The sequence below is a fragment of the Enhydra lutris genome, unplaced genomic scaffold (genome assembly GCF_002288905.1).
Source record: "Enhydra lutris kenyoni isolate GAN:26980312 unplaced genomic scaffold, ASM228890v2 scaffoldscaffold3, whole genome shotgun sequence".
NCBI classification, from domain to species: domain Eukaryota; kingdom Metazoa; phylum Chordata; class Mammalia; order Carnivora; family Mustelidae; genus Enhydra; species Enhydra lutris.
In genome coordinates, this window is record NW_019154087.1 from 81,684,714 (window position 1) to 81,709,870 (window position 25,157).

Consider the following 25,157-nt stretch of genomic DNA (forward strand, 5'->3'; position numbering starts at 1 on the left):
ATGGGGCCCGCGCACGGCTGCAGCCCGGTTCCGAGGTGCTCGCAGCCACCGCCTCCTCTCCGCTCCGGGTCTTTCCCTTCCTTTTACAACTGATCCTGTTGGGGATTTTTTTTTTCCCCTAAATTCGAGCGGTGGGGAGGAGTAGGGAGGGGGGACTAGGAAGAAGGGGAGCGATTAGGCAGCCATCAATCTCCTCCTGTTTCTCCCAGAACAGGTGATGCTTCTAAATTGTGATCACTTTCTGGAGGCAGCGCTGCAGCTGGAAGGATGCGAGCGACCTAGGACGGAGGCCCTGAGGCGGCAGATCTGAACTTGCGCAGGATAAATAGCAAACTTTAACTACATCAGCCCGCACCTCACGCGCGGAGCAAAGGACGGGTTATCTCTTTTTACCGCCCCCCCCCCCCCCCCAAGAGAGACTCAAACTTCGGCTTTTGATCCCCTTTCTTGGATTGCTTTGGAGGAGACATTTTGGTGTTTGGTGACAGCATTGGGAACAGTAGGGACAGTGTTGTAACTCGTATTTTTAAAGCGACAGTAGACCAGACTTTTTAAATGTTTGGGATTCAAGATACTTTAGGAAGAGGACCAGCTCTGAAAGAGAAATCGCTGGGTGCCGAGATGGATTCGGTCAGGTCCTGGGTCCGGAATGTCGGCGTGGTGGACGCCAATGTCGCGGCGCAGAGGTAATGATACGGCCTCACCATTATTATGTTCTTAAAGTCTTTTCTTCGTTCCCTTTCTCGCTCTCACCGTCTGTCTGTCTGTGTGCCGCCTCTGTCTTCCCCCATCTGTCGCCCTGGCCCTGCGCGCTGGAGCTGGACCGGGGGCAAGCAGGTCGCTGCAATTAGGGGGACACTTACCCCGCAGCCAACACTCGAGTTTCCGAACTGCCTGGGTCGTTTGTGTTTCTCCCCCGCTCCTTCCCCACAGACCACTCTTTGCGAAGAAAAAATAACAAAGTGGCATCCTTGCGGCTCAGCCCTTAGCCCTGCGATGCGGGCCCAGCCGGGAGCGGAGTGCGAGGACGCGAGCTAGCAGCGGCGGCCGCCGGAGAGCCGGGCTTCCCGGCGCCTCCCGGGTTTCGCCACGCCGCTCGCAAGCGCCTCTCCTCCCGCATCTTGCCGGGTGATTCCTGAAGGCCGGAAGCCCCGCGGCCAGATGGCGGCGGCGACGCGAGGAGTGGGAGAGGCCGGAGCCGCTGCTGGGAAGGCAAAGTGGCCGGGAGCTCCGGGGCGGGGGGGGCAGGCTGGAGGTCCAGGCGCAGAGATAAAACAGTGGACCAGACCTAAGGAAGAGGGGGTGAGGGGAGACAAGAGATTAAAAAGGGAAGACGAAGGAGTAACAGTAGAAAGAGCTGCAGAAGAGGAAGAAAGGCGAGGAGAGGAGACCGGCGGCAAACGCAGGCATCAGCAGCCTTTAGTTTTGCTAGTTACTGAAGTTGACTTTGTTTCTAAGCGTCCGCGTGCTGAGATAGTAAACGCCTTGTCTAGAGTGCCACCCCACGAAGACATTCTGGTCCCTTTCCCTCATCACCACTACTGAGCTGGGATTTATGGTTTCCGCGTCTTTGCCTTCGAAAGACAGCCTCCCTCCCACAAACCCCAAAGAGCCTACGAACTTCTTCCCACGACTCCAGCCTTCCTATCCTCTCCCCTAGCCATCTCCCTCTAAGTCCTGACATCACTCAGAGAATGCCTCCTTTCCCAGACTGGCCACATCTCCAGGTGTCCCGGGTAGAGCGAACCAGCCGCTCGCTACCCTTGGAGGAGAGGAGACCCGGGGGCCGCGGCTCCCTCCCTTCTACAGGAGCCCGGGGCGCTGCCATCCCCCCACCCCCACCCCAGGCAGACAGCACAAGGCAGAGGCGGCTTTCCGCCGAGGTCTGGGGTCTCTTAGAGCTTCCGCCGAGGGAAATCAGGCAGCTTCGCAGACCCGGCTCCGAAGCGCATTTCCTTAAGCCAAGCACCTTAAAGACACCTCCTCTACTTTTCTCCTTTACCCGGATCAAATAATTGTTAAACTTGGAATACGCAGCCCGAGTGACGGACTCTAGCCAGAATTTTACGCCATTCAGAAGAGTGAAAGTGCTCGCGCCCTGGGGTAGGAGGCCCAGAGATCCCAGCGCCGCGGGGCAGCCCTGGCCATCTGCGCGCTCGCCTGGGCCCTGAGACTTCTGTTAAATGTGATTTGGCGGCTAGTTTGTCCCCGGCCGCGACAGGTCTGCAGGGAGGTGTGTGCACACACTCAAAACGCTCGAGGGCGCCTCCCGGGTCCTCCAACATGGGTTTCGCGGTCAGCGGGTTTGGCTGTCGCCGCCAGGAGATGCAGCTTAAGCAGGGATACCCCTGGCCCCAGGCGAGGACGCTCTCCGCCTCTTAATAACATTTTGCCTTCTCCAAGCGCAGCAGTTCTGGGGGCGGGGTCCCTAGTATCACGTCGTCCGCAGTGGCCCGCGATCCTTGGTCCTGGAGATTCCACTCTGCCACTGTCCCGGGAGCAACTTTTCGGAAGAGCGAGGGAAGCGGGAGGAGAGGCCTCTCCCTGTGGGTTGAGGCTTGGGCTCTGGGTTTTCTGCCCGGCCCCAGGGGGTTCCCCACCCACCAATTTTGGGGAGAGAGCAAGGAAGGCGTAGTGACCGGTAGCAATAGGTCAGTTAGCTCCAATGAAGATGAAGGAAAAGGGTCGCTTCTTCAAAAGTAAGGAGGCATTTATTGCTCTAATCCCAGGGCCTAGTTCCAAATCCTGATCCAGCTAGGGGCTCTACCTGAGGGTGACGATAGGGACGGCCCTATGGGGATAAGACTGGGGCTGCCTCCTTTGGGGTTGTTTGGGACATTGGTCCACATTGGGGATCTTTCGGTCTCCAGTAAAGGCCAGACTGTGAGCTGCAGGGATGCCCCGGAGGTTGGAACAGCCCGTGGTGGCGGTGTACAGGGCGGTGGTCCCGTTAAGCCGACCCCTGTGCCCACTGCAACTACTCAAAAGCATCCCCTTTTCTTACACTGAATTGCAAAAAGGTCTGAGGGGCCCAGAACTCTGGACCCGGGACCAGAACCCTCGACAACCCCACCCCCCATGGTATTTGTGTGGGCATGTTGGTAACGTGGTGTCTTTCTCTCCTTCCCTCTGTCTGGTGTCCCCCGTGTCTCTTCCTGCTCAGCGGAGTCGCCCTGTCCCGGGCCCACTTTGAGAAGCAGCCTCCCTCCAACTTGAGGAAATCCAACTTCTTTCACTTCGTTCTGGCGCTCTATGACAGGCAGGGGCAGCCGGTGGAGATTGAGCGCACAGCCTTCGTTGATTTTGTGGAGAACGACAAAGTAAGCGAGGTCCCCCTCTTCTCCTCACGGCCTGATAACTACCTCCTTGCAAAGTACTAAAGATTCCATCTGTCATTCGAGACACCTTTCCACTCATATCATCAGGAATGATAAATCAAGGCTTCTGGCCCCAGCCTCTGAGTCAGTCAATTTCGGGTACCTTCTCGCTGCGGGGGCGCTGGCGGCTGAATGAACCCAGCCTCTGGGTCATTAGCAGAGCCTGCGCATGGACTGACCGTGGAGCAAACCCCCTTCAGAACAGAGCATGTCCTTTTCTGGGTTATTCTATTTTATTTTATTTTATTGTTATTTTGCACCTGCCAGCGCCCGCGGAGTGGAGACCTAGAGCCCAGTCTTGGCCCGCCTTCCCCATTTTGAGCCCACTTTTCCACTCTCGCTCCCCAGTGCAGTGTCCACGCTGACCCAGGCTTGAGTTTGGGGGCTGGATTCGATCTCAGATGAAATGGACATGTGACAAAAGGAAAGTCTTTTGCCCTCTCTGGGCCTGCGGAGCTTTAGGGCAGAAGCTTCCTGAGGTCACCCTCAAATTTGGGCCCTGGTCCCTGAGCTTTTGGCCCCAGAGGCTCCAGTCTTGACAGGATAGAGCCAAATGCTGCCGTTGCAAATGACAGGTCCCTGCATCTTTCTGCCAAGGGAAGCCTTGGGACTCCTTAAGGAGACACAGAGCCCCGTTGGGTTGGGAGGGGCCGGTTTAGAGGCATCCTTGGTGGGGTGTCCTATTGTCAGCTCCTGGGGGGTCACTTCTGAGGACATTTTTAAGGGGGAGGGACAGAGGGGTGGCTCAGGGTCAAGTGGCCAGAGCCATAGCAAGTTTCAGAGGTTGGCCCAGGGCAGACGTCAGTGCCCTTTGACCTGGGGCTGGGCAGGGGGTTGTTCAAAGCTGAGGAGTGAGCGGCAGGAAAGGCGGTGGGAGGCCGTGCGGGGGGCGCTCTCTAGTTTTTCCTTCACTGGGTGGGGGGTGCTGGAAGGCAAGGGACTTGAACACTGCCTGTCTTTTCAGGAACAAGGCAACGAGAAGACCAACAACGGTACCCACTATAAGTTACAGCTCCTCTACAGCAATGGTAAGCGCGTAGCGTCGGCGGTGCCTGCTCCTTTCTCTTGCTGGAGGGCGGCTGACCACGTCGCAGTCGCTTGCAGTCAGCCTCCAGACGGGGGAACGCAGGGCTGCAGGAGGCTCGGGCAGGGCCAGAGGCGAGTGCGTGGTCTTTGCCCCCAGCACCGCACAGCCCAAGTGCTTGCCGGAAGTCGGGAGCCGGGGGCTGCTGCCTGGACTTCCATCCCCCGGAGCAGGGACTGGTTTGGGTGCCGCCGGCGGCTCCGCGGCCCTTCCCTCTTGCCCCCACCCCTCCCCCACAGGCGTCCGCACGGAGCAGGACCTATATGTCAGGCTCATCGACTCAGTCACCAAGCAGGTGAGCCAGCACCGGTCTCCTTTACCCTCGGGCACCCCTGAACCCCCAGCACCACACCTCTCCCCGCCCCCCCCCCCTCTGCCCACCCCCCACGATTTCCTGGGTCGGACTTCACAGGCCTCTCCACATCAACTAGCACCTTGTCCAACCTGGAGAGCAATTTTTTCCCTCTCTCCCCATCGTGTCCTCTTTCTTTCTGGTTGGGGTTGAGGGTAGGAGAGCAAAGGGGTGAAGAGAGGAAGCAATTGGTGGGAGATCCCATCCCCCCAAACATTCCCTTTTGCAGGAAATATGTCCTCACTAGGGCAAACTTCTCTATTATTCTTTCGTTTGAATTAGTCAGGCCACAGCTCAGGTTCTGTGCTAACTCCTAATGAAGTAGTGGGCAGAGGGGAAAAAATCAATTCTGTGCTTGTTCTGAAGTCCCCTTTCCTTTGTCTCTCCTTTGCCCTCCTGTGTTCCCTTCCTGCTTCCCCACAAACTCCCCACACTCCTTTGCAGCCCATAGCTTACGAGGGACAAAATAAGAATCCAGAAATGTGCCGCGTTCTCCTGACCCATGAAGTGATGTGCAGGTAAGTGTCGCTTTTTCCTGCGGGCTTTGCTGGAAAGCGGGACGGGTGAGCCGTGCTGGCCGGCTTGCGTGCCTCCCCGCTTGCATGCCTCCCAGCCGTTGACTTTCAGGAGTGGTGGCTCCAAGGGATGGAGGCCTTACCCCGGGGGCTGATCTGCCAGAACTCCCCCTTAAAGGCCAGATTCTTAGAGCATATCCCTTAGGACTCCAAAAGGAAACTCAGAACCACTCAGGATTTTAAACCCCGGCATCTCAGGAGTTTCCTCCGTTAAGAGGAACGTCTCTGTTGTCCTGCGGTCAGTGGCAGCGCAGGGAGGGGCCGGGCAGCTCCCAGCCAAGTTTGGGGTTGCAGACTTTGGGACTCTACCCCAGGTCCGCACTGCTAGGTTCCAGCCTGTTCTGCCCGCTCCCGGTAGATTTCCAGGAGGGGCTACTTGTAGAGTATGGAGTCAAAGCACTGGAAAAGACTTGCAGTCTGGGAGAGGAACTACCCGAGGGTGAATCCCCCCACCCCCAACCACAGAGGCACCTTTCTGTGATGCCAAAGGGTTTCCTTCCTTGGGGGATGTCGCTTCTCCGATGATTTCCCTTGTCAGGGGAGTTTCTGAGGTCAGGAGAAACTACTGGAGAGAAAGAGCAGTCCCGTTGACCACTAGTGGGAGAGGCGGGAGACGACCTCATTACAGGGATCCGGAGCAACAGTTGGATTCTGAACATCAAGTTGTGAGCGGCGCAGTCTCCTCAGATCCCTGCATTATCCCCCATCTTCTTTCTGGAGGCCAATCGTTCCATTTGAGACCCTTCTTCTGCTTGACTAGAAGAGAATTAAAAATTAGAAGAAATTAATCCACACACTTAATTATCCATCCTTTGAACAAACTTTTGAGTACTGGGGACCCACCACAGCAAAGGAGAAACGGAAACTCTGGAAAGAGGTGGCTATTTGACTATAAACATTTAAATGTCAAGGTCATACACGTTTTTCTTCCTCCCAAATCTCAGATTGGAGAGAAAAGCCTGTTCTTCCTTACTCTGCTGTTGTCCCAGTGAATGTCCACCAGCTCCAGACTTACTAGTTTTGGATAATTGTGGGCCATCTGATTTAGTTTGGACTGTTTTATGGGCAGCTCCCAGCTGCCTGGACTCCCTCCCAACCCAGTCAGAAAGAAACCATAACAATCAGCCATGTTTGTTTTGGTTTTGACCAAGTATTAGAAAAACAAACTTTGCCAAATGCAAAGTTCAATTCTGCCCGTGGCCTCAGCGGAGGGGAATGGCGCTTCCCTGCCTGAGTAGCTGGGAGAGGCCATGGATAATGGAGTGAACAGATAGCCACTCTATTATCCCAGGGTTCCTGATAGATTCCTCCAAAAAGGAAATGCAATTCCAAGAAGAGCTTGCATGTAATACCTGAGATTAAATAGAACACTTTGATTTGGTTGGGTAATTGAAGGACTTTTTTTTTTAAATCCCTCTTTATACTTTTAAATGTCTTTGTTTGGAGAGATTATCTTCCTAAAAGAAAGGAAAACAAACCCCCAAACTGGCCCATTGTCTGACAAATTATACCTATCACTTTAAATAACACTCGCATGCCTCATCCAGCTGTAGTTAAGGCTGACATTTTTATTTTTAAGCCCAATCAAATCCTCCTCATTTTATGCTGTTTAAGTAACAGCATCAATTTTTAAAGCCTCTAGTTTAGTCTGCATTAGTAACACAATATAAAAATTTAATGTACTGTAACTTCTCTGCATCTGAGACCTGGGAAGACGTTCTGTGGTTTTCTTCCCCAAACTAGAATTTAAAACAAATATTAATTATGGATAAATAAATGATCCATTGGATGAGTACTGTGTATGGTGTGTGTGTGTGTCTGTGTGTGTGTGTGTTTTGGGAGATAGTTGGGGTGATGGCAAATATTGGATGTAACCAGAGGGGAAGATCTCAATTTGTCAGTTAGAGCTGGTTGATTGTCCAGTAAGGGAAAAAGTTCCTTCTCCCACATTTTAGGGGCCAGGGAGAGCAGCCAGGGATTGAAGGATGAATCAGATGAGCTGTTCTGAGCGATTATTTCCTACTCTTCGTTCCCTTTGGTCTTGGGTATACCTGAAAATTTCCTTGAATGGTTTTATGTTCTGTAATCCTTAGGAAAAAAAAAAAGCTCATAAATTGGCATTGACCTTTCAGAGGGAACAAAATAAATCTCTTTAGGAATAACTTTTTCTCCCTTTCCCAGTTGTCTCTGCTCCTCTCTTCCCTGCTTTAGTTCATTTTGCCAATTATTAGCAAGGAGAAATCTAGTTGTTATGTTGCTGCCAGCCAGCCCCGTGCCCTCAATGCTCAGAGGGTTAAAAGATATTATAATTTGAACAGAAGTCGTCTCAAGGCCTACAGCTGGCTAATAACAGAGCTGTATTGAGCTCGAGCAAACCCCACAGCTGTGACTTTTCGCCACAAGGCGCAGGCTAGACAGGGTCCTAATCAGATGGGCCAGCCGGGCAGTGGGGCCAGTGTCTTTACCGGCCAGATGGTGTGAATTTAGACACTTTTGTTATGCAATCGCAGGGAGGAGTTGGGGAGAAGAAAACAAAACAAAAGCCACCATGCTGTGCGCTTATTTGAGTTTGAAATTAGAGACAGATTTTTGAAAGTTGAGGGTTGAATTTTAAAAACGATTTTGGAGGGGAAAGGGCACATTCGCTTGTCTTGAACAGGAGTTTGACGGACTGGACACCAGTGTCCAAGGCTGGGGATTTTTTTCTTCTCCAGCCATCCTTTGGCCCCCTTTCTTCTTCCTTTTGGAAAAATGCAGGTAAGATTCAGGATTGGGATGCGATTTTCCATATTCCCCCAGCCTCATCACCAACTTGGTTTATTTTTTCTCTTTCCCTCTCTAGAGACTCTGTGAGATGGGGAGGACCAGAGAGTCCTGTAGCATTTGAAGGAAAAGGTTGAGAGTGTTTCAGAGAAAAAGGTTCTCTGAGTAAGAATTAGAATAAAATAAATCAAACACGGCCAAACTGCGGAGTGGAGGACCAACCTGCGTTTTCATTCATTAGGGAGAAAAAGCCCTTCTGAGGCTCTCTGTGGTAGTTAGGAACACAATCAACCTAGTGCCAAGTTCAGTTTCCTCTTCTCTTTGTTTATTTTCCGCCTTCCTTTCCTATTTTACAGTCTTAAAATCTTCTGTTTTAAAGAAACACTTACCAGGAACATCAGACCTAGAGACTTGCTTGTTAGAAGATAACCCTATAAAGCCTTTTTCACTAAAGTAGCTGAACCTGAAGTTGGTTGCACAGGCTTTGTCTCTACAGCAAAGGGAGAGGAGAATGGAGTTTGTTATCTGAGTAATTCAGGGCCCCAGTCCTTCTCATCCACCAAGCACATATCTGATCCCAGCACGATTGTTTGCAGACGGGGGTTCATGAATGTCCTCCACTTTCCACTTCCCTTTGCTTATGTTAATATTACTGGCATGAGGATGGAATGTCATTTAAGAAACCAGATTTTTTTAAAAAAAGTAACTAAGACATCTTAATGAGAACCTTTTTTTTTTTTTTTTTAAAGAAAGGAAAAGAAGTAGTTTTGCCTCACCCCGAGAAATTTTGAGAGGGGCTCAGATGGAGCACATGCAGTCCATTCCTATTATTTTTATTCCTTTACTATTATAGCCCGGACCAAGTGAGTGTCTTCTACATCTCTTCTGTGCTATTAACATTAGAGATTGTACTTAAATATGTTACCATTGGAACATGGAAGATTGAGTTCTAAAGTTTCTCTGCATTTTTCCTTGAATATCATTTCCTTCCTCTATGAGAGGAAGGCTTACATTTTTATCTGTTTTTCTATTCCTTCGGAGAAAATCCCCATGGAAAGCAGCTGAATTCAGCTCAGCAATTCTGCAAACTTACTTGGCCTCTTCAGAATCATTCCTTCTCAAACTAAACAGATTGGCACAACCTGACAGTCCGTGCTCTTGTAATTAAATTGTACTTGTGTCGCACACATATTTGGGTTAGATTGACATACTACTGATGTCAAAGGGGAGTCTAGCTAGAAGGTCTTTAGGTAACAAGCATGCCTGGGCTTTTGAAATTGTGTTGCTAAGAAAAAAAAGCTTTGCCTGAGCCATAGAGGTATTCTGCTGACATCAGCAACAGAAGTAGGGAGAGGTGGGTGAGGGGAGTGGGTGGTGGTAGGGAGTTGGGAAGAGAGACACGGGCTTTGGGAGGTGGGAAAGCAGCTGGCCAGCATTTTTATTGGTGTTAATCTTGGGATGGATTGAAATTTTAAAAGTTAAGACCCAATATAATTTCAAAGGCAAAATATTATTTCAGAAAGTCCCCAGTGGCAAGCTCTGGTATTTAAGAACATTGAGACAGTTTTTCTTTTACTTCCTACTAATTTGATTAAATTTCTTAAAACCTCCTAGCGCTCATTTGGTGAAACTTGTTTAGCACTTCTCCAGTCTATCTTGCTCTTGGAGAAAGGTAGAGTGAGTAGCCAGGTAATCCCACACACCCCTGTAGGAGTGAACATGAACTTGAAAAGTTTTACAAAGACTTCTTTATTCGTTTGTTTGTTTTTTAATTCTGTGGAGGACCAGAGAGGGCAAGTGGACTGGAGGGAGCCACAAAGCAAACTGTGTCTGGACTGGTGATAGGCCTCAGAGTCCCTGTTGCCTTGTGGTCTTGCTCTTTGCCTTGTTTTGTCATCACTTCCAAAGAGGGCTTGGGGATCTCACTGCCTCACTGCTTCCGAAACAAAGAAGGGCCTCTGGAGATGATCTAGTCTAGTATTTTAATTTTATATATAAGGCTGGCAAAGCCCAGAGGGATTAAACAGATTTGACTACCTTCTCTCAGCTGCTTGCTGACAGTGTTGTATTGGACGCCAGAGCCCTGATTCTCACTTCAGCCATCTTTCCATTGTGTTGCTTTGCTCTCAAACTTAAACAGATTGTGGGAAGGGCAGTGCTGACATCTAGTTTGCTTATTTCCTGATGGTTATGAGGCATAGTCTCCGACCAGTGTGGATGGTCATTTTTTTTTCTATGCAATGTCAAGGCTACATTCTTAAGCAACCCTGTTGATGGTAGACCAGGTGCTTGAATGAGCCAAGAGGTATTTGGAAGCCTGAGGTCTGGTGGCAGCGGGCAGCATCAAGGGGAGGTGATTTTCCAGTGCTTCCCCACCACCCAGTTTCCTTTGCTTTTGTCACATCTGTCTAGGTCCTTCTTAAAGACACCTTTGGATTGGAGCATTTTGCTCACTGCTCAGGTCCAACAGAGTCCTTCCTGTCTGCTGTAGTTGCTGTATGGCTTCTTCTTTTCTTTCTCTCTCCCAGATAATTCCACAAGCCTTTCTCCAGCATCTACCAGGTACCCAGCACTTTGCTAGGTGGAAGTCTTGGGAGGTAGCAGCTTCAGGATGGGACTTCCACAGGAAGTCCCAATTCTGTTCTTGACATTGGTGGAAATCATGGGAGAGATCATTTTAGGTCTCTCTACCTCATTTTGTGTCTCTCTGCCTCATTTTCTCCCAATTTTACAATGTACATCATGGTTCTGGTCTTCCTCCTTCATCTTTAGAAAATGAGAGAAATGGATAAATAACTAAATGTTTATAAAGTATACTGAAAGATATTATTATTATGTACATAAGGTTGATAAAGCCAGGCAGCTACTCGGGGTCTATTTTATGCCTTCTCCTTTCTCTTCTTTCTTCAAATATTTATTAAGACACACAGATCTAAAAGACACAATCATAAAATCAGTCAACATGGAACTGGAAGTGACCTTATAGATTAAAAAATCCAACGCTTGTGGTTCAGAATACAAATATGGCTCCTGGGAAAGTTGTGATTTGCTGAAAATTACCCAGTTATAAGCCATAGAGTGAGAATTTGAGAGAGTATCTTTGGGCTTAGGGTTCAGTGTTGTGTTTAAACATAGCCATAAATACTGAGCTCAAGCAACTGAATGCTAAAAGGTTACCTAGGACATAATCACTTTTGTGAATGTTTCTATTTTGTATTTTGTTGATTTTAACAAATTTCTTTTATTCTCTTGGTTCCTTCCCAATCTACAGTCGATGTTGTGAGAAGAAAAGTTGTGGGAACAGAAATGAGACTCCTTCAGACCCCGTCATCATCGACAGGTAGGGGGAGAAAGCTATTGAAGCGATTATTCCTGGTTTCTTTCCTTTATGAATCTCAACGCTGAGTACCAATCGCTTGGGATTTGCCATAAGGTTGGTTTCATGCTGTCTTCAAGGCAAAGCCAGTCCAACATGTGTTTTCTTGTTCTGGTTGACCTTTCTTGGAAGAAGTCAGAACCTTGTTTTCTGAACCTGTGTCTCTAAATCTGTGATGGGATTCTTTTCCAGGTGCACTGATGTCAACCTAATAAGGAGTATGTGGATGGTAAAGGATTCCTGCTCTCCTATCTGGCAGAGCTGGGTCTCAGTAAGTTTCTTGGAAGAGGCAGTGTACCCCTAGTTAAGCGGCAACTCCTTTATCATTCTCAGTGATTGCTGTTGGGTTTGAAGACTATCAGTTTAGATTACAGTTTAGGGGATTATGACAAGCTCTCTCTTGCACTGAGGGAGATTCTGTTCTACCACAGAGCATTGCATTCTGGGTCTTATGTTATATTCAGAGTGGGAAAGATTCACTGGGACAAGATGCTAATTCATTGAAATGTGATTTAGGCATCCTCAGCTGTCTGTTTTTGTGATTGGAAACAGAACTTACAAACCAATGAAGAAATACCAAATTAACTTCCAGCAATCATGTAATTTTTAAGAAATCCCCTATTCCCACCCCTAATTTTTTCTCTTTCGTTAAAAAACGGAATAATTCCCTATTGCTTCTTTCTTTGGGTTTTCATGTTTCTAGCCAGGTCCTGAAATGGATTGGAGAGACCACAGTCTCCAAAGTTGTTATTCCAATATTCCAATGAATTCTCAACTGGGAGAATGGAACCTCTGGCATTCTTCCCAGAAAGCCAGCTTGGTTTCTTTGTGGAAAGTATAGCATAGCCCTAGGAATGAGGAGGCTGGAATCCGGATCCTGTCCTCATTCCTGACCTTGGACAAAGCACTCAGCATCTCTGCTCTTCAGTGGTATGACTGAAGGGTACTGCCTGCCACTCTAGGTTTCAGGAGGCTCCAGAAAGTTTTGTAGTCTTCTCTGAGATGCTTAGAAGAGGATAATAACCAAATGTCAAATGTTTGTTGGTTGTAGGGGGGTACTTTTGCCATCATAGGAGTTTCAGGTGAGACTCATTTTAGGGAGCTGCTTGGAATTTCCTTTTTGGTTTTGGTTTCTCTTTTTTTCTGAAAGTGCATGGAAGCTCCCAATGAAAGAGTTATGAGAATTCTTTGGGTTCAGCCATCTTCCTCATTTGACAGATGGAAATTGGCCCAAGAATGCTGATATGACTTGCCCATGATTGCACAGCTGAGTGGAATAAAGCTGGTCCTAGAACACAGCCATCCGTCCTTCTTGGCTCATGTTCCCTTTGCTGCCACAGCCTCCTCCTGGCACTGTCTGTCTTGACTTTTGTGACTTGAATGTGTTGATTGCACATGGCCCCATTTCCCAACATCCCAGGATGCCCTAAGGATCCCTTGGGAGAAATCTGAAGCCTATGAGAACAAGCTAGATGCAGACCCAGTCCCTCCTGGCATGCACCCTGACCTCACCAATCATCTCTCCTTCACACACTTTTGCTCCCTTTCAAGATGCTCCTCCAACCTCATGACAAGTACCTCTTCTCCTGTGGTGAATAACCCACAAACCAGCTTTAGAAATGGTTGCAAACATACAAATGCTGAGCTGCACCTTACATCTCATCAGCACACATCCTAAAGACTCCTCATGGAGTCGTTCTTGCATTAAGAAACCCAAGGAGCCTGCACCTGAGGATAAAGCCAAACATATTTACATTTTCATCCTATGTGAACACACATTACCTGTACAAGAGAAGGTAGTCTTTTATCTATATCTCTGTGTAGAGTCTCCACAGAGAGAAGAGTTTCAAATTAGGTGCTTTCATTGTTTGTGCTAGAAAGTCTTGCATTCTTCTCAGAAGGTGGACATTGTATTTTGGCTGCATGTGATAGAGCTTTATGTGGCAATGGCATTTATTTTTTACTATCATTTGCAGAATAAAATAGCCCAGTGATGTCTCTGCATCACTTGAAATGTGTATTACTTTTGAAATGTTGCTCATCTACACATGGAGACATAAATACCCAAGGGTACAGGTAAATTGGCCATCATCAGGTGTTTCAAGAACCCATTTTATGATAAACAGATGCATTTGTTCTGTCTACTCACTGTCAGGCTTTTGTCTGATGACATTGTTCCTTCTGGTCTTATTATTGCTCTTGGATATCTTTGTGGCTTACCTTCGCCTTCTTCCCTTCATTGTGGAAGTAACAGGAGCTAAAGTCAGGTTTCCATTTGTTGGAAGTGGGATGGGTGGTTTGTGTCATTCAGGGGTTTGGTTAAGTTGTGCGTTCACTCCCTGTGTTCAAAGTCTGCCAATTGGAGATGTTGAGATTCCCCCATGAGCACCAAACGGGCGCAAAGTAGTCTATTTCGGATTTCCTCTGAGTAAATATAGAACTCTCGTCTTTGCCCTTGTTCCTATAATGCCAACTAATTATCTCCTCCCCCTGCTCACTCAGTCTAACCAGATGCAGTTAATTTACACTGTCTCTCTTTGAGTTTTCTCACACAACAGGCACGCTCCACTCTGGCTCCAGGGAAGCCTGTTTATTCCCTTGGAATTGTGCATGTTCAGGGGAACGAATGGGGAGCTCAGGGGGGTTCCCAAAGTTTTCACCACAAAGGACCCATTCTATTGTTTCCCTTGGCTAACCCAGCGTTTTGTAAGATTTTGTCTGCTAAACTGCAATTAACAAGTAATTATTCAGTTGTAATTCCATTTTTCTTAATCAAAGACATACAACAGAACGGGAAGGAAAAACCTCATTCCAGAAATGTCCGTGATCTCATCAATGGCCTATCAGAAGTTTTGACTGGGATGAGGCAACCAGTGTTAGCACACTGAGTCTGTAGACTTGCAGCTCAAACACAAAACAACTTGACTTTTCACTTAGCCCATGTGACCACATCCTGGGCAGATACTCAGTTTCCAATAGGCTGCTTGAAGTGTGAAAAATAGCTTTTACTACTCTGTGGCTCCTTCTCTGAGAATCATTGGATTTATGAAAGGGCATCACCCATTAGAGATTTGGTTCTTCGTTTTTTAAAACTTAGCCCCAGACCAGGGTTTTTTGTTTTTTCATTTGTTTTTCCTACTAAATTATTCCCTGCCCTGATTTCTCTAGAAGCTTATTTGTCTTTTCATCATGCTTTTGTGAATTCCTGGGCAGCCACACCCCTCTCCAAAAAGCCAGGCCAACACACGGCTCAGCAGGACTTGCTGCTGAATCATGGACCCCCAGCAGAGACTTCCTTCTGTGTACAAATGTGTGCGTATGTAGAGTGGCAGTGGGGTTTATCAGTTTTTAGTGTAAAAATCCAAAGTTCCTATTGGAAAGGAAAAAAAAAAAATACCAGCAGAGCAGAACAAAACAAAACCAACAATGAAACCATAATCCTTACTTGGGTCTTCAGCCTAAATCTTGTTTATAAAGATCTGTGTGTGGTAAATAAAAATTAAAAGGCTCAAGCCTGATTTGTATTTTGTGGTCTCAGAGCTAATCCAACCTTGTTTATTCTGGGCTGTATTCTTCTCAGACTCTCTTCTCTGTCTGGAAGCCTGTTCTGAATATCTACTGAAACTCTGGGGTTCTTAGGATAATCTGGTGCTCCAGGGAAGAGTATTTTAGGGACAGGTTCACCAATGTAGGTGAGTGAAAAAGAGTCCTTACTCTTCCAGTTCTTACAGCCCCATCAAAAGTCAGATGGATGGCGAGGGCAAGAATTCTTTTTGAGTCTTTGTAGGCTGTCCCTGCCCCTGTGTATAGCGGTGTGATATTTTCTCTTCAAAGGGCACATCAACCTATGTTTCACATCCTAAATATCCAAGCTTTTGGTCTTGGGACATTGGTCTCCACATTTCCGAACTCTGTTTCCAGGAGCGCCATTTTCTGTGTTGATGTATTTTTGTTTATTTTCTTTTTCAAGAAGCCAGACAAACAACAAGATAAACCTCATTCAAAAGGTTGATTTGAAAAGATCTGGCATATAGGTATGCACAAGGGGGTTTTCCTGATGTTATCTTCCTTTTTTTTTTAAATTAAAAAAAAATTTTTTTTTAAGATTTTATTTATTTATTTGACAGACAGAGACCACAAGTAGGCAGAGAGGCAGCAGAGAGAGAGAGAGGAGGAAGCAGGCTCCCTGCCGAGGAGAGAGCCTGATGTGGGGCTTAATCCCAGGACCCTGGGATCGTGACCTGAGCCAAAGGCAGAGGCTTTAACTCACTGAGCCACCCAGGCTCTCCCCCACTTTTTTTTAAAATAAGCTTTTAGTTGTGGAAAAATACACTCAACAGAAAATTGACCCTCTTAACCATTTTTAAGCATGCAGCTAAGTGGTTTAGGTTCATGCATATGGTTGTGCAGTGAGTGCCACCATGCCTCTACACAACTCTTGTATCTTACAAAACTAAACCTCTGTCCCCATTGAGCACTAACTGTCCATTCTCCCCCACCTCCAGCCCCTGACAGCCCCCATTCCACTTTCTGTCTCTGTGAGTTTAACTACTCTGGGGACCTCACATAAGCAAAGTCATACTGTGTTTGTCCTTTTGTGACTGGCTTATTTCACTTAGCCTAATGTCCTAAAGCTTCACTCATGTTGTAGCATGTGTCAAAAGTTGCCTTCCTTTCTAAAGCTGAATAATACTCCATTCTGAATATATCATGTTTGTTTATATACTCATTGGTCGATGGACACTTGGGTTCCTTCGGTCTTTGAGCTATTTGTGAACAATGTTGCTATGAACATTGGTGTACAAGTATCTCTTTGATTCTTTGTTTTCTCTTCTTCTGAATATATATCCAGAAGTGGAATTGCTGGGCCATATGATAATTTGAGGAACGACAAACCATTTCCATAGCAGCTACCTCATTTTATGTTCCCACCAACCATGCACAAAGGGCCCAATTTCTTCACACCCCCACATAACGGGACATTTTCTTTCTTTCAAGATTTTATTTATTTATTTATGTGTTTATTTATTTGTGTTTTTATGTATTTGAGAGAGAGAGAGAGAGCAAGGGCATGTGTGTGGGAACAGGGGGAAGAGCAGAGAGGGAGGGAGAAGGAGGGAAAGAATCTTAAGCAGACTCCCCACTGAACCCAGAGCCTGACACAGGGCTCGATCCCACAACCCTGAGATCATGACCTGAGGTGAAACCAAGAGTTGGATGCTGAACCGACCCAGCCACCTAGGCACTACTCTTTTTTTTTTTTTTTTTTTTTTAAATATAATCCCAAGTTTTTCTCCTATTGTCATCTTGGTAGGCATCTTCACCTGCTGCTTTCCCCTCTGGTTCAGGCTTCCTGTTTGCTCTTTCTCTGCCACTTGGCAAATCCTTTTCTTGCCTCTTTCCACCTCATCGACTGCCTTGTTCCGTTGGAGTGCATGCTTGGATCCTCCTTCCTTTGGCCCATACTTGTTATTTCCTCTCTTCAGTGTATCGCTTAACTCCCGCAAAGTATCATTTGTGGGATGGGAACTTCCAGAGAACAACTGTGGGGGGTAAAGCCCTTACTGACCTTCCATGCGTGCTAGAGGGTATTGCATTCAACCTGAACACTAGAATTTTTGTTAATTTATCAAACGAACTCCACATTAATTTCTCTTTGATTTATGGTGAAGATTCAGCTTTGAACCCCACTATTTCCTCTAGCGTAGAAGCAGTATTTGGATGGTAGTTGGAGTTGAGCTCTTACTGAGATTTATGTCCACAAAGCCAAGTGGGTTCCTGCCGTCTTAGGCCACTCAGGCTGGTTTTCAATCTGTGACCACTCCCTCCCTTTTCCTGGAAATGGACAAGCCTGATACATCAATAGACGTACCTCCTGAACAAAGACTTCTGTCTCCGAGAAGGTTGGGTAAGACCAGTGCTCAACATTTAATTGGCACTTACTGGATGTTGGGCATTGTGCTAAGCAGTTTGTGCTCATTAAATAATCTTATTAATAATCTTCAATGGTTGAGAAAAGTTTCAATTATATGGAGGAAAAAATGAGTCTTAAGGAGTTGGAGAACTTAGCCAAGGTCACAGGCCAGTTTCAGTGGTGAAATTAGAGGGTAGTTAATGGGTAGAAGTTCCAGAGAAAAAGACTTTTGTCTAAAAGAAGGAAAAACTTCCAGAATTCAGAGCTGTGTAAGAGTGGAAAAACCTGGGGACTATGGTCTGGAGGCACTCTTGATGGGATCATTAGAGAGGGGATCTGTTTTCTGGGAAGTGGTGGGCACTGTTGGCTTCTGAAGTGCCATTTAACTCTGAGGTTGTACAAGTTACATTCATGTGTGACAGGTTTGATGGAATATTAGTCCTCAGTCCCCATGGCAGAAAGGCAGCAGTATGTAGCAGATATGGCCTTTGACTAGGAACAGGATGCCTGCTTCTGGCCCCAGATCATTCACTAACTGGCTGTCTAATATTACAGAGGTCAGAGCTGCCTCTTTGGCTCTCAGTTTCCCCATCTGTAAAAAGAAGTGCATTGGATTAATGGATGACCTTCACATTACCTTCCAGCTCTGAATTCTCTGATTCTAGCTAAGGGCCCAGGTTTGGGGCCTGAATGCTAATTCATCAGCCTTGCTCATCAGTAATTTACGGGAGCTATTAATGTGTGCCTTCCATGCCCAGACTCCCCATCTCTGGTGTGGGGAAGCCCAGTGCTGTGAAAAGTCTACAAAAACCTGGTCCCGGGCTTTTTTTTTTTTTTTTTTTTTTTTAAGCGAAAATTCCATTTTCTCAGAGAGGGTGTAGATTTTCTTACTAAAAAACACAGATTATCTTCCTAAAGTAAATGCATCATTCTTTCTTGTTCTTTGTCCTTTGTTGTCTAGTAAAACCTTTGCTAGTGTCTTGGCCAATTTAGGGAGACACAGATAGAAGGGACTCTTCCACTTGCTGGTGTAGAAAAAAACATACCTTTTGGTTGAAACACATCATGGGATGACAGCCTGGACCAAGTGGTAAATAAGAAATGAAATTTCCTTTGAGAAAATCCCTCTCTTCCTGCTGATTAAAGAGATGGCACAGAAGAGTTATGAAGTTTATTTCTGTTCTTGGGTTAGTGTTTAAGAATTATCCTTATTCTATTCGACAGACCAGCCTTCTTAGACTTGCAGAACTTTAAGATTTGGCACAGATTAGCTCAATCATCTGTGCATCAGGTCACTCCATCATTCATTCATTTAGGATATATTTCTATTGTTCAACTAGTTAGCAAATTATTTGTGAACTCCTGGTACTAAGAGACCATCAGAGAATATAACTGCCATGGTTCCTGTTCTCATGGAGCTGACAGCTTAAATAGTCACACGGTAAGATATTTATTTACCAACCGTGAAAAGTATAGGGCAGACTAGGTGAATGGTTGGCAGGTCAGTTCTAACTTTCTAGTCCCATCATTTCTTTCCTCATGAATCAAAATGAAATCAAAATCTGTTTCATCAAGCAGACCTTGCATATGTCCTCCCTCCCTTTGCACATACCAACTCTACCTGGAGTACCCACCCCAAACTCCGTCAGTATAAATCCTATCCATTTTTCAAGACCTGCTTCAGATTCTGCCTCCTCAAAGATTTCAGTTCTTGGGGCACCTGGGTGGCTCAGTGGGTTAAAGCCTCTGCCTTTGGCTCAGGTCCTGATCCCAGGGTCCTGGAATCAAGCCCCACGTCGGGCTCTCTGCTCGGCGGGAAGCCTGCTTCCTCTGCTCTCTCTCTGACTCCCTCTCTGCCTGCCTCTTTGCCTACTTGTGATCTCTGTCTATTAAATAAATAAATAAAATCTTACAAAAAAAAAAGATATCAGTTCTTATAGCCAGAGTCTTCTCACTTGACCTTTGACATCTGTGCTTCCTCTTGTTAGGATGTATAGCTATGATCATTTCTTAAATATATTTGGGTTTGCCTGACATTTGCAAGCATATTGTAATTCTTGAATGCCAGATGCCATGTGTCACTTAAGTCTATCTTTTTTTTTTTTTTTAGTTTTATGATGGTGCTGATAATACTGCCTTTCTCAATGAGTTGTGGTATTAAAAACATTAGTGTGTGTAAGGTGGCTACCACAGTACATAACAGAAGAGATGCTTTAAAAAAAGTCATGGCAATTATTACCTTATATCTTCCACAGTATCTATCAAGTGGCTTGGATACTATAGTTACTCAGTAAATATTGGCAGATTAATCTGTGACTGCCAAGCCGTGAAGAGTTTGGATGACAGAGTCCTTTGCCAATTCATATAGGACCTTTCCTGTAACTAGTTGTATTTGACTATTGCTTAGCAGTCTTACCCCCAGTGGCAGACAGGTACAAAACAATGCCAGGAACAGATATCTAGGGTTGTGAGGCAGAATGAATCACTCAGTAAATGTTTATCAAGGGTCTCTTATATTATAGACTTTGAAAGGTGCCCTTAGGGATAATAAAATTGAATAGACACGAAGCTGTCCCATCATCTGAGCTTACAGTTCAGATGGAAAAACAAAGGATGTGTAGAAAAAAAATGTGATGCAATGGAAAATGCAAAAACTGCCATAAGAGAGGCAGAGATTTAAGCTCTGAAGACCTATAGCAGGGAGATGATTTTCATCTAGGTAGAGGTGTAAAGGGTGATGACTGTAACTTAGACATTCCTGGTTGAGGCCAAAGGCCATTCTAGGAGGAAAGTATGTAGGAGAAGATATATGAAAGGAAAGGCTTTCTTCAGGCTGCTCATAGTTTTACAAGTGCAGGGATATGTGTGAAGGGGGAGCAGTAGGAGAAGTAAGAAAGATTATTTGGGTCCATATTTTGTAAGACTTTATACGGCTGTACAAAAGTATTTTGACATATTTTGTTGATCGGTGGAAAAACATCAGAAGATTTTGAGTAATGCAATTTCATGGTCAGGTCAATATTTTGGAGAGATAACTCTGAAGATGAATTGGAAAATCGGGAATGGAAGTAAGGGAACCTATTAGGAAGGTGTTACCAAGAGTTCACAAATGCTTTTCTTTTTGTGCCTTTTTGGGGGAATTTATCAGTTTATCTGCCAGAGCTTGGGCATATTTCCATTACCTTGTACCATCAGGAATTGGGAAGATGGGCAACTTCAAATTTTGTGGCTTGCTATAAAAATATCCCAGTTTCTGATTTATTTCTTTCATCTTCTTCTGGATGTGCTCCCTTCTACCACCAGTAGTGGTTGGGACTTGGGTTTCCCCTGCCAGATACCAGTCACTGGAGGTAAAAGACCCATTTTCTCACCTCTCCACATTTCACTTCCCCTCCCCCAATACACCCACCACTCCAAAGCTTTTGCTGATGTTGCCACTTGTCCCCATGAGTACACGTCCTTTGTTCACTGGAAAGCTCAGATCCTTTGCAAAGAACTGCTGTTGTACCATCTGGCAATCTGTGAATTTTTTAGTAGCCTGGATGTTTGTGAGAAAGCCGGAACTCAGAGGCCAGAATCCAAACCATTTACAAGTAATTCTTTAGAAAAGAGGTGAAAAAACCCAAACCAGCTCATCTTTACTAGCATTCTTTCATCCAAAGTGCTTGCACAGGTCCCCTGGACCAATTCCCAGTGAAAATCAGAGGACCAAGTGGTTGTATGCAGTTATGCAGAACAAATAATGATATGCTTCAATGTCCAGCTTTTTCCTCATAAAATTGTATGATGTGATTAAATAGCAGAATTGCCAGGAAGAGGATGAGTCAAGAGTAGAAGAACAGTATTCCAAAGTTGTTCTGTGCTAATAATAAGAGATAGATGTTTATTTCTAGGAAAGGTATTTCTTTTCAGAGTTGTCTAGTTGGCTCTCAGGGGCACAAAGGACTTGTACCTGGGGAAAGATTGATAAGACTACACGTTCATTTAGAGAGAACCTTCTAGAACTTCCAGTTTTTTCTTTCTTTTTCTATGTGAGCAAATGGGGCTAGATAAGTTCTTCTGGCTCTATCTTTTACCAGCCAAGAGGCTAACAAGCCAAATGGTTGGGAAATATGAGATATCCCAAGGAGATAAGAAGGAAGTTACCCACAAATGATTTTTCAGACTTAGGGTTCTACCCATTAGGACTTGATTAGATCATTTATTGATAGAAATCTTAGAGGAATTGTTCTCTGTTGCTCTGTTCTATATATTGACCTAGGGTTGCAATTGGAGGGGGTGTTTGCTTGAAAGGAAAGTGGTTGGGTGACAAGAGGCTCAAAGCATGTCAGGCAGCCTGGACCCAAGTCTATAAAGAGTGAGCATTTCATCAGCCTGGACTGGGTAATTAATTAAATCATTGTCTTCCAGGAAGGTTTTGTTCTAAAACTCTCCCAGCCCCCTCAAGACCACCAAGGAGCCAGAACTGGTGAGAAATGCTGCAGCTGCTCACATATAACAGGAGCTTTTGAAAAGGAAATAGGGAGAAATTCCTAATCCCACTGATAGGATGGCAGGAATGGAAGAATTTGCAGGGATGGATCCAGATGGAGTCAGGCCAGCACTTTGGGGTTAACACCTGCATTTTTTGAGGCACAGAGGGTGCCAGGACTTTTAGAAAGAGATCTCACAAAATGGTCATGCATTCTGGGTCGTTGTACCTTCATATGCTGTTATTCACACAGAGGCCCTCCAATAAAGCCCTGAGCTGGGTCTCTGTGGAGACAAAGGGCAAGCCTTTTGTTTGTTTGTTTTGGGTCCAGATTTGCACAGTTGTGCAGGACATTTTCCTGATGGATTTAAAGCTACGCATGTGACTCATCTTAGCTACATACTGGGACTGTCACCCCACATTTCAGACGAGAAAACTCAGTTGAAGAGCAACTTGTTCAATGGCTGTGTAGCAAGCAGGTCAAAGATTCAACTGGGATTAGACGCAAGATCTCTAGATCCTAGGACAAAACTGGGGCGGTCTATGCAAGGAGAGGACAGGAGATACAATGGCATTCACGCCAAATACAGTGTCGCTGAGTCTCAAAGCTTCTAATTGGACTGGAGCGTTGGAGGATTCATCACCTTTCAAGCATCATGCCATGGGTCAGACTGATGACATTTTCCTTTGCTATAATCAGTAATTTTGTATGTAGCCAGTTTGTTCTGTGTAAAAGGCTGTACGTCCAACACAGATTTATGACATGTGGATCGTACGCTTGAAGTGGCTATTATTCCTGCAGTGTGATAATAAGTGTAGCAAAATCTGGCTTCAGACCTAGGTTTGGCCACTCCTCTATGCCATTCATCCATTTACCCACTCATTTATTTCCTGCCTCTCATTGAGTTTGGATTTGCCAGATTTAGCAAATAAAAATATGGGATGCGCAGTTAAATTTAAATATCACATAAACTTGAGTGATTATTTTTTGGTATAAATATATCCTAATTAAATTTGTATTTCAAATAAACAGCAAATATATTTTCAGGATAAACCTTTCCCAGGCAATATTTCGAATATACTTAGACTGAAAAAAAAAAATCCTTCGCTGTTATCTGAAATTCAAAATTAACTGAACTTCCTGTATTTTATTTGGCAACCCTACCTGAATCCCAGTTTCTTATCTGAAAAATAGGAGACTTAGGGCTGCCTCACAGCACCGGGATGGGGATAGATGATGTGTATGAGAGCCCTGCTCCGTGATTGGCCCTACGGCTGATCAACACATGCTTGGTTCCTTCCTTTCCATGTTTTGTTTTTTGTTTTTATTCCTACCTTCAGACAGGGGTCATCATTACCTTCTTGTCTATGTGGAAGTTGACTCACACTTAGGAGATTCATTTAGGAGGCTGATGGGTGAGCATAAAGCAAGATTGGGAACCATCAGCATTCCCTGACTACCTCATCCCTCACCCTGCCGCCCTCAGTCTTTGCCAGTTTCTCCACCCAGACCCCTCCTCAGAGTTCTGTCTCTTGTCTCTTTTTGTCACCTCTCCGTGCCTTGCTCTCATGCTCTGTCTAGACCCTGTTTTATGGACTTGTCGCCTCCCTTGCATTGCTTTTGCTTAGTGTCCACTGTCCATCTCCTGTTCACTTTCATTCTGACTTCCCTGAAAGCCTTTGTTCAGCGTTCCCTAAGTCTCCCTCAGCGCTTCCAACATGTGGGATTGTTTAGGCTCGAGTGATAAATTGCCCAGAGTTAAAGGTAAAGGGGAAGCTCCTCTTTCCCCACTTGGTCCTGGCTGACGTTTGAACAAGAGCCAGACTTTACTTCGATTTAATGCTAACAGTTCACTTGATGCTTGCCCAAGTAAATGTAGAGTGGCTAATGCATTTTATCATCCAGATGTTGAGTCACAAGATGAAGGATAACCACCATTTATACATATATCTGGGTAATTTAGTGAACTCAAAAAAAATCCAACTTTGAAAATTTGGTGTCATTTTTGAGTCAACCTATGTTGAAAAATGGATGGCAGATTCCAAAACGGCCCTCTCGCTTCCCTCACTACCCTTGCACCCCACCCATGCCCCATCTCCCTCTTTTTTCCCTTTGTTGACCTTTCTTTTTCCTTCCTGCCTCTGGTTTTCGGGTCTCCCTTGCATCTCCGCCTCCCCCCCAACCTTGCCTCACATTTTTAGTGAGTTGATTCCTACACAGGCTGTCAGAAACATTTCTGTGAGCAACTTGTACCCTAATGCCTCTCTCCTCAATCCCCTCTTTCTTCTTTTCGTTCCCTGATGAAGAATGAAATGCTGGCTTCACTGTAGGTGTTCCGTTTATAACTCTGGCTTGGCGGTTTTCACTTCGAGTGGAGTCCATTGAGCTTGTAAATTGTATTGGATCAGTGAGCCCGTAATGAGACTTCCGAACCCAAACAGTAGAAGTCTGCTGGGATTTGATTGTTCATAAAGCTTCTTCCCTGGGGAGGGATAGAGTCATTAGGTGTGCACTGTGTTTAATATTTGGTCATGACAGGAAGCAATAATTTTCTATTTTTATGGTGGCTTCTGAGTTTTTAAAGCAATTGTCTAATTCCCATCACTGAGACTGGAAGCAAATTAACCAGACAGTGAGGTAAGCCTGGATGTGGTTTTGGTCAGGGTCTATCTGGTTTAGCATCTTTCTCCATCTCGTGCCTGACCTCCGCTACTCTGATGGCTGGCACCTGCCTGCTCACGGGTGTAACTTAGGATCTAGAGTCCCGCAAACTCTTCTTGTCAGGTAGGAATGCTCTTTCTCCAAAGAGGATGTGGAGCTGTGGGCTCTTCTTTGAGAAGCCCTCCCCTGTCCTTTCAGACCATCCCTTCTTTAGATGAGACAAGCATGTCAAGTTTTTCAAACCCTGAAAAAGGCTGCCTCCCCACTTTGTAACCTTGAATGAGGCAGCTGGATTATCTGGTTTAGCATCTTTCTCCATCTCGTGCCTGACCTCCGCTACTCTGATGGCTGGCACCTGCCTGCTCACGGGTGTAACTTAGGATCTAGAGTCCCGCAAACTCTTCTTGTCAGGTAGGAATGCTCTTTCTCCAAAGAGGATGTGGAGCTGTGGGCTCTTCTTTGAGAAGCCCTCCCCTGTCCTTTCAGACCATCCCTTCTTTAGATGAGACAAGCATGTCAAGTTTTTCAAACCCTGAAAAAGGCTGCCTCCCCACTTTGTAACCTTGAATGAGGCAGCTGGATT

The 25,157-nt window shown here is 45.8% G+C and overlaps 1 protein-coding gene across 3 annotated transcripts in view; it reads left to right on the forward strand.

Moving 5' to 3' along the window:
- The first annotated feature begins 207 nt into the window (after positions 1-207).
- LOC111155241 (early B-cell factor 2) overlaps positions 208-25,157 on the forward strand; it is a 188,648-nt gene continuing 163,698 nt past the window's right edge. For 2 of the 3 annotated variants that reach the window (XM_022515354.1, XM_022515356.1), the window contains exons 1-6: positions 208-686; positions 3,164-3,320; positions 4,342-4,405; positions 4,701-4,756; positions 5,258-5,331; positions 11,423-11,491. In XM_022515354.1, coding sequence (XP_022371062.1) covers positions 556-686; positions 3,164-3,320; positions 4,342-4,405; positions 4,701-4,756; positions 5,258-5,331; positions 11,423-11,491 — 551 coding nt within the window. In that variant the 5' untranslated portion in view covers positions 208-555. The remainder of the gene's footprint in view (positions 687-3,163; positions 3,321-4,341; positions 4,406-4,700; positions 4,757-5,257; positions 5,332-11,422; positions 11,492-25,157) is intronic. The other variant, XM_022515362.1, reaches the window with a different exon arrangement.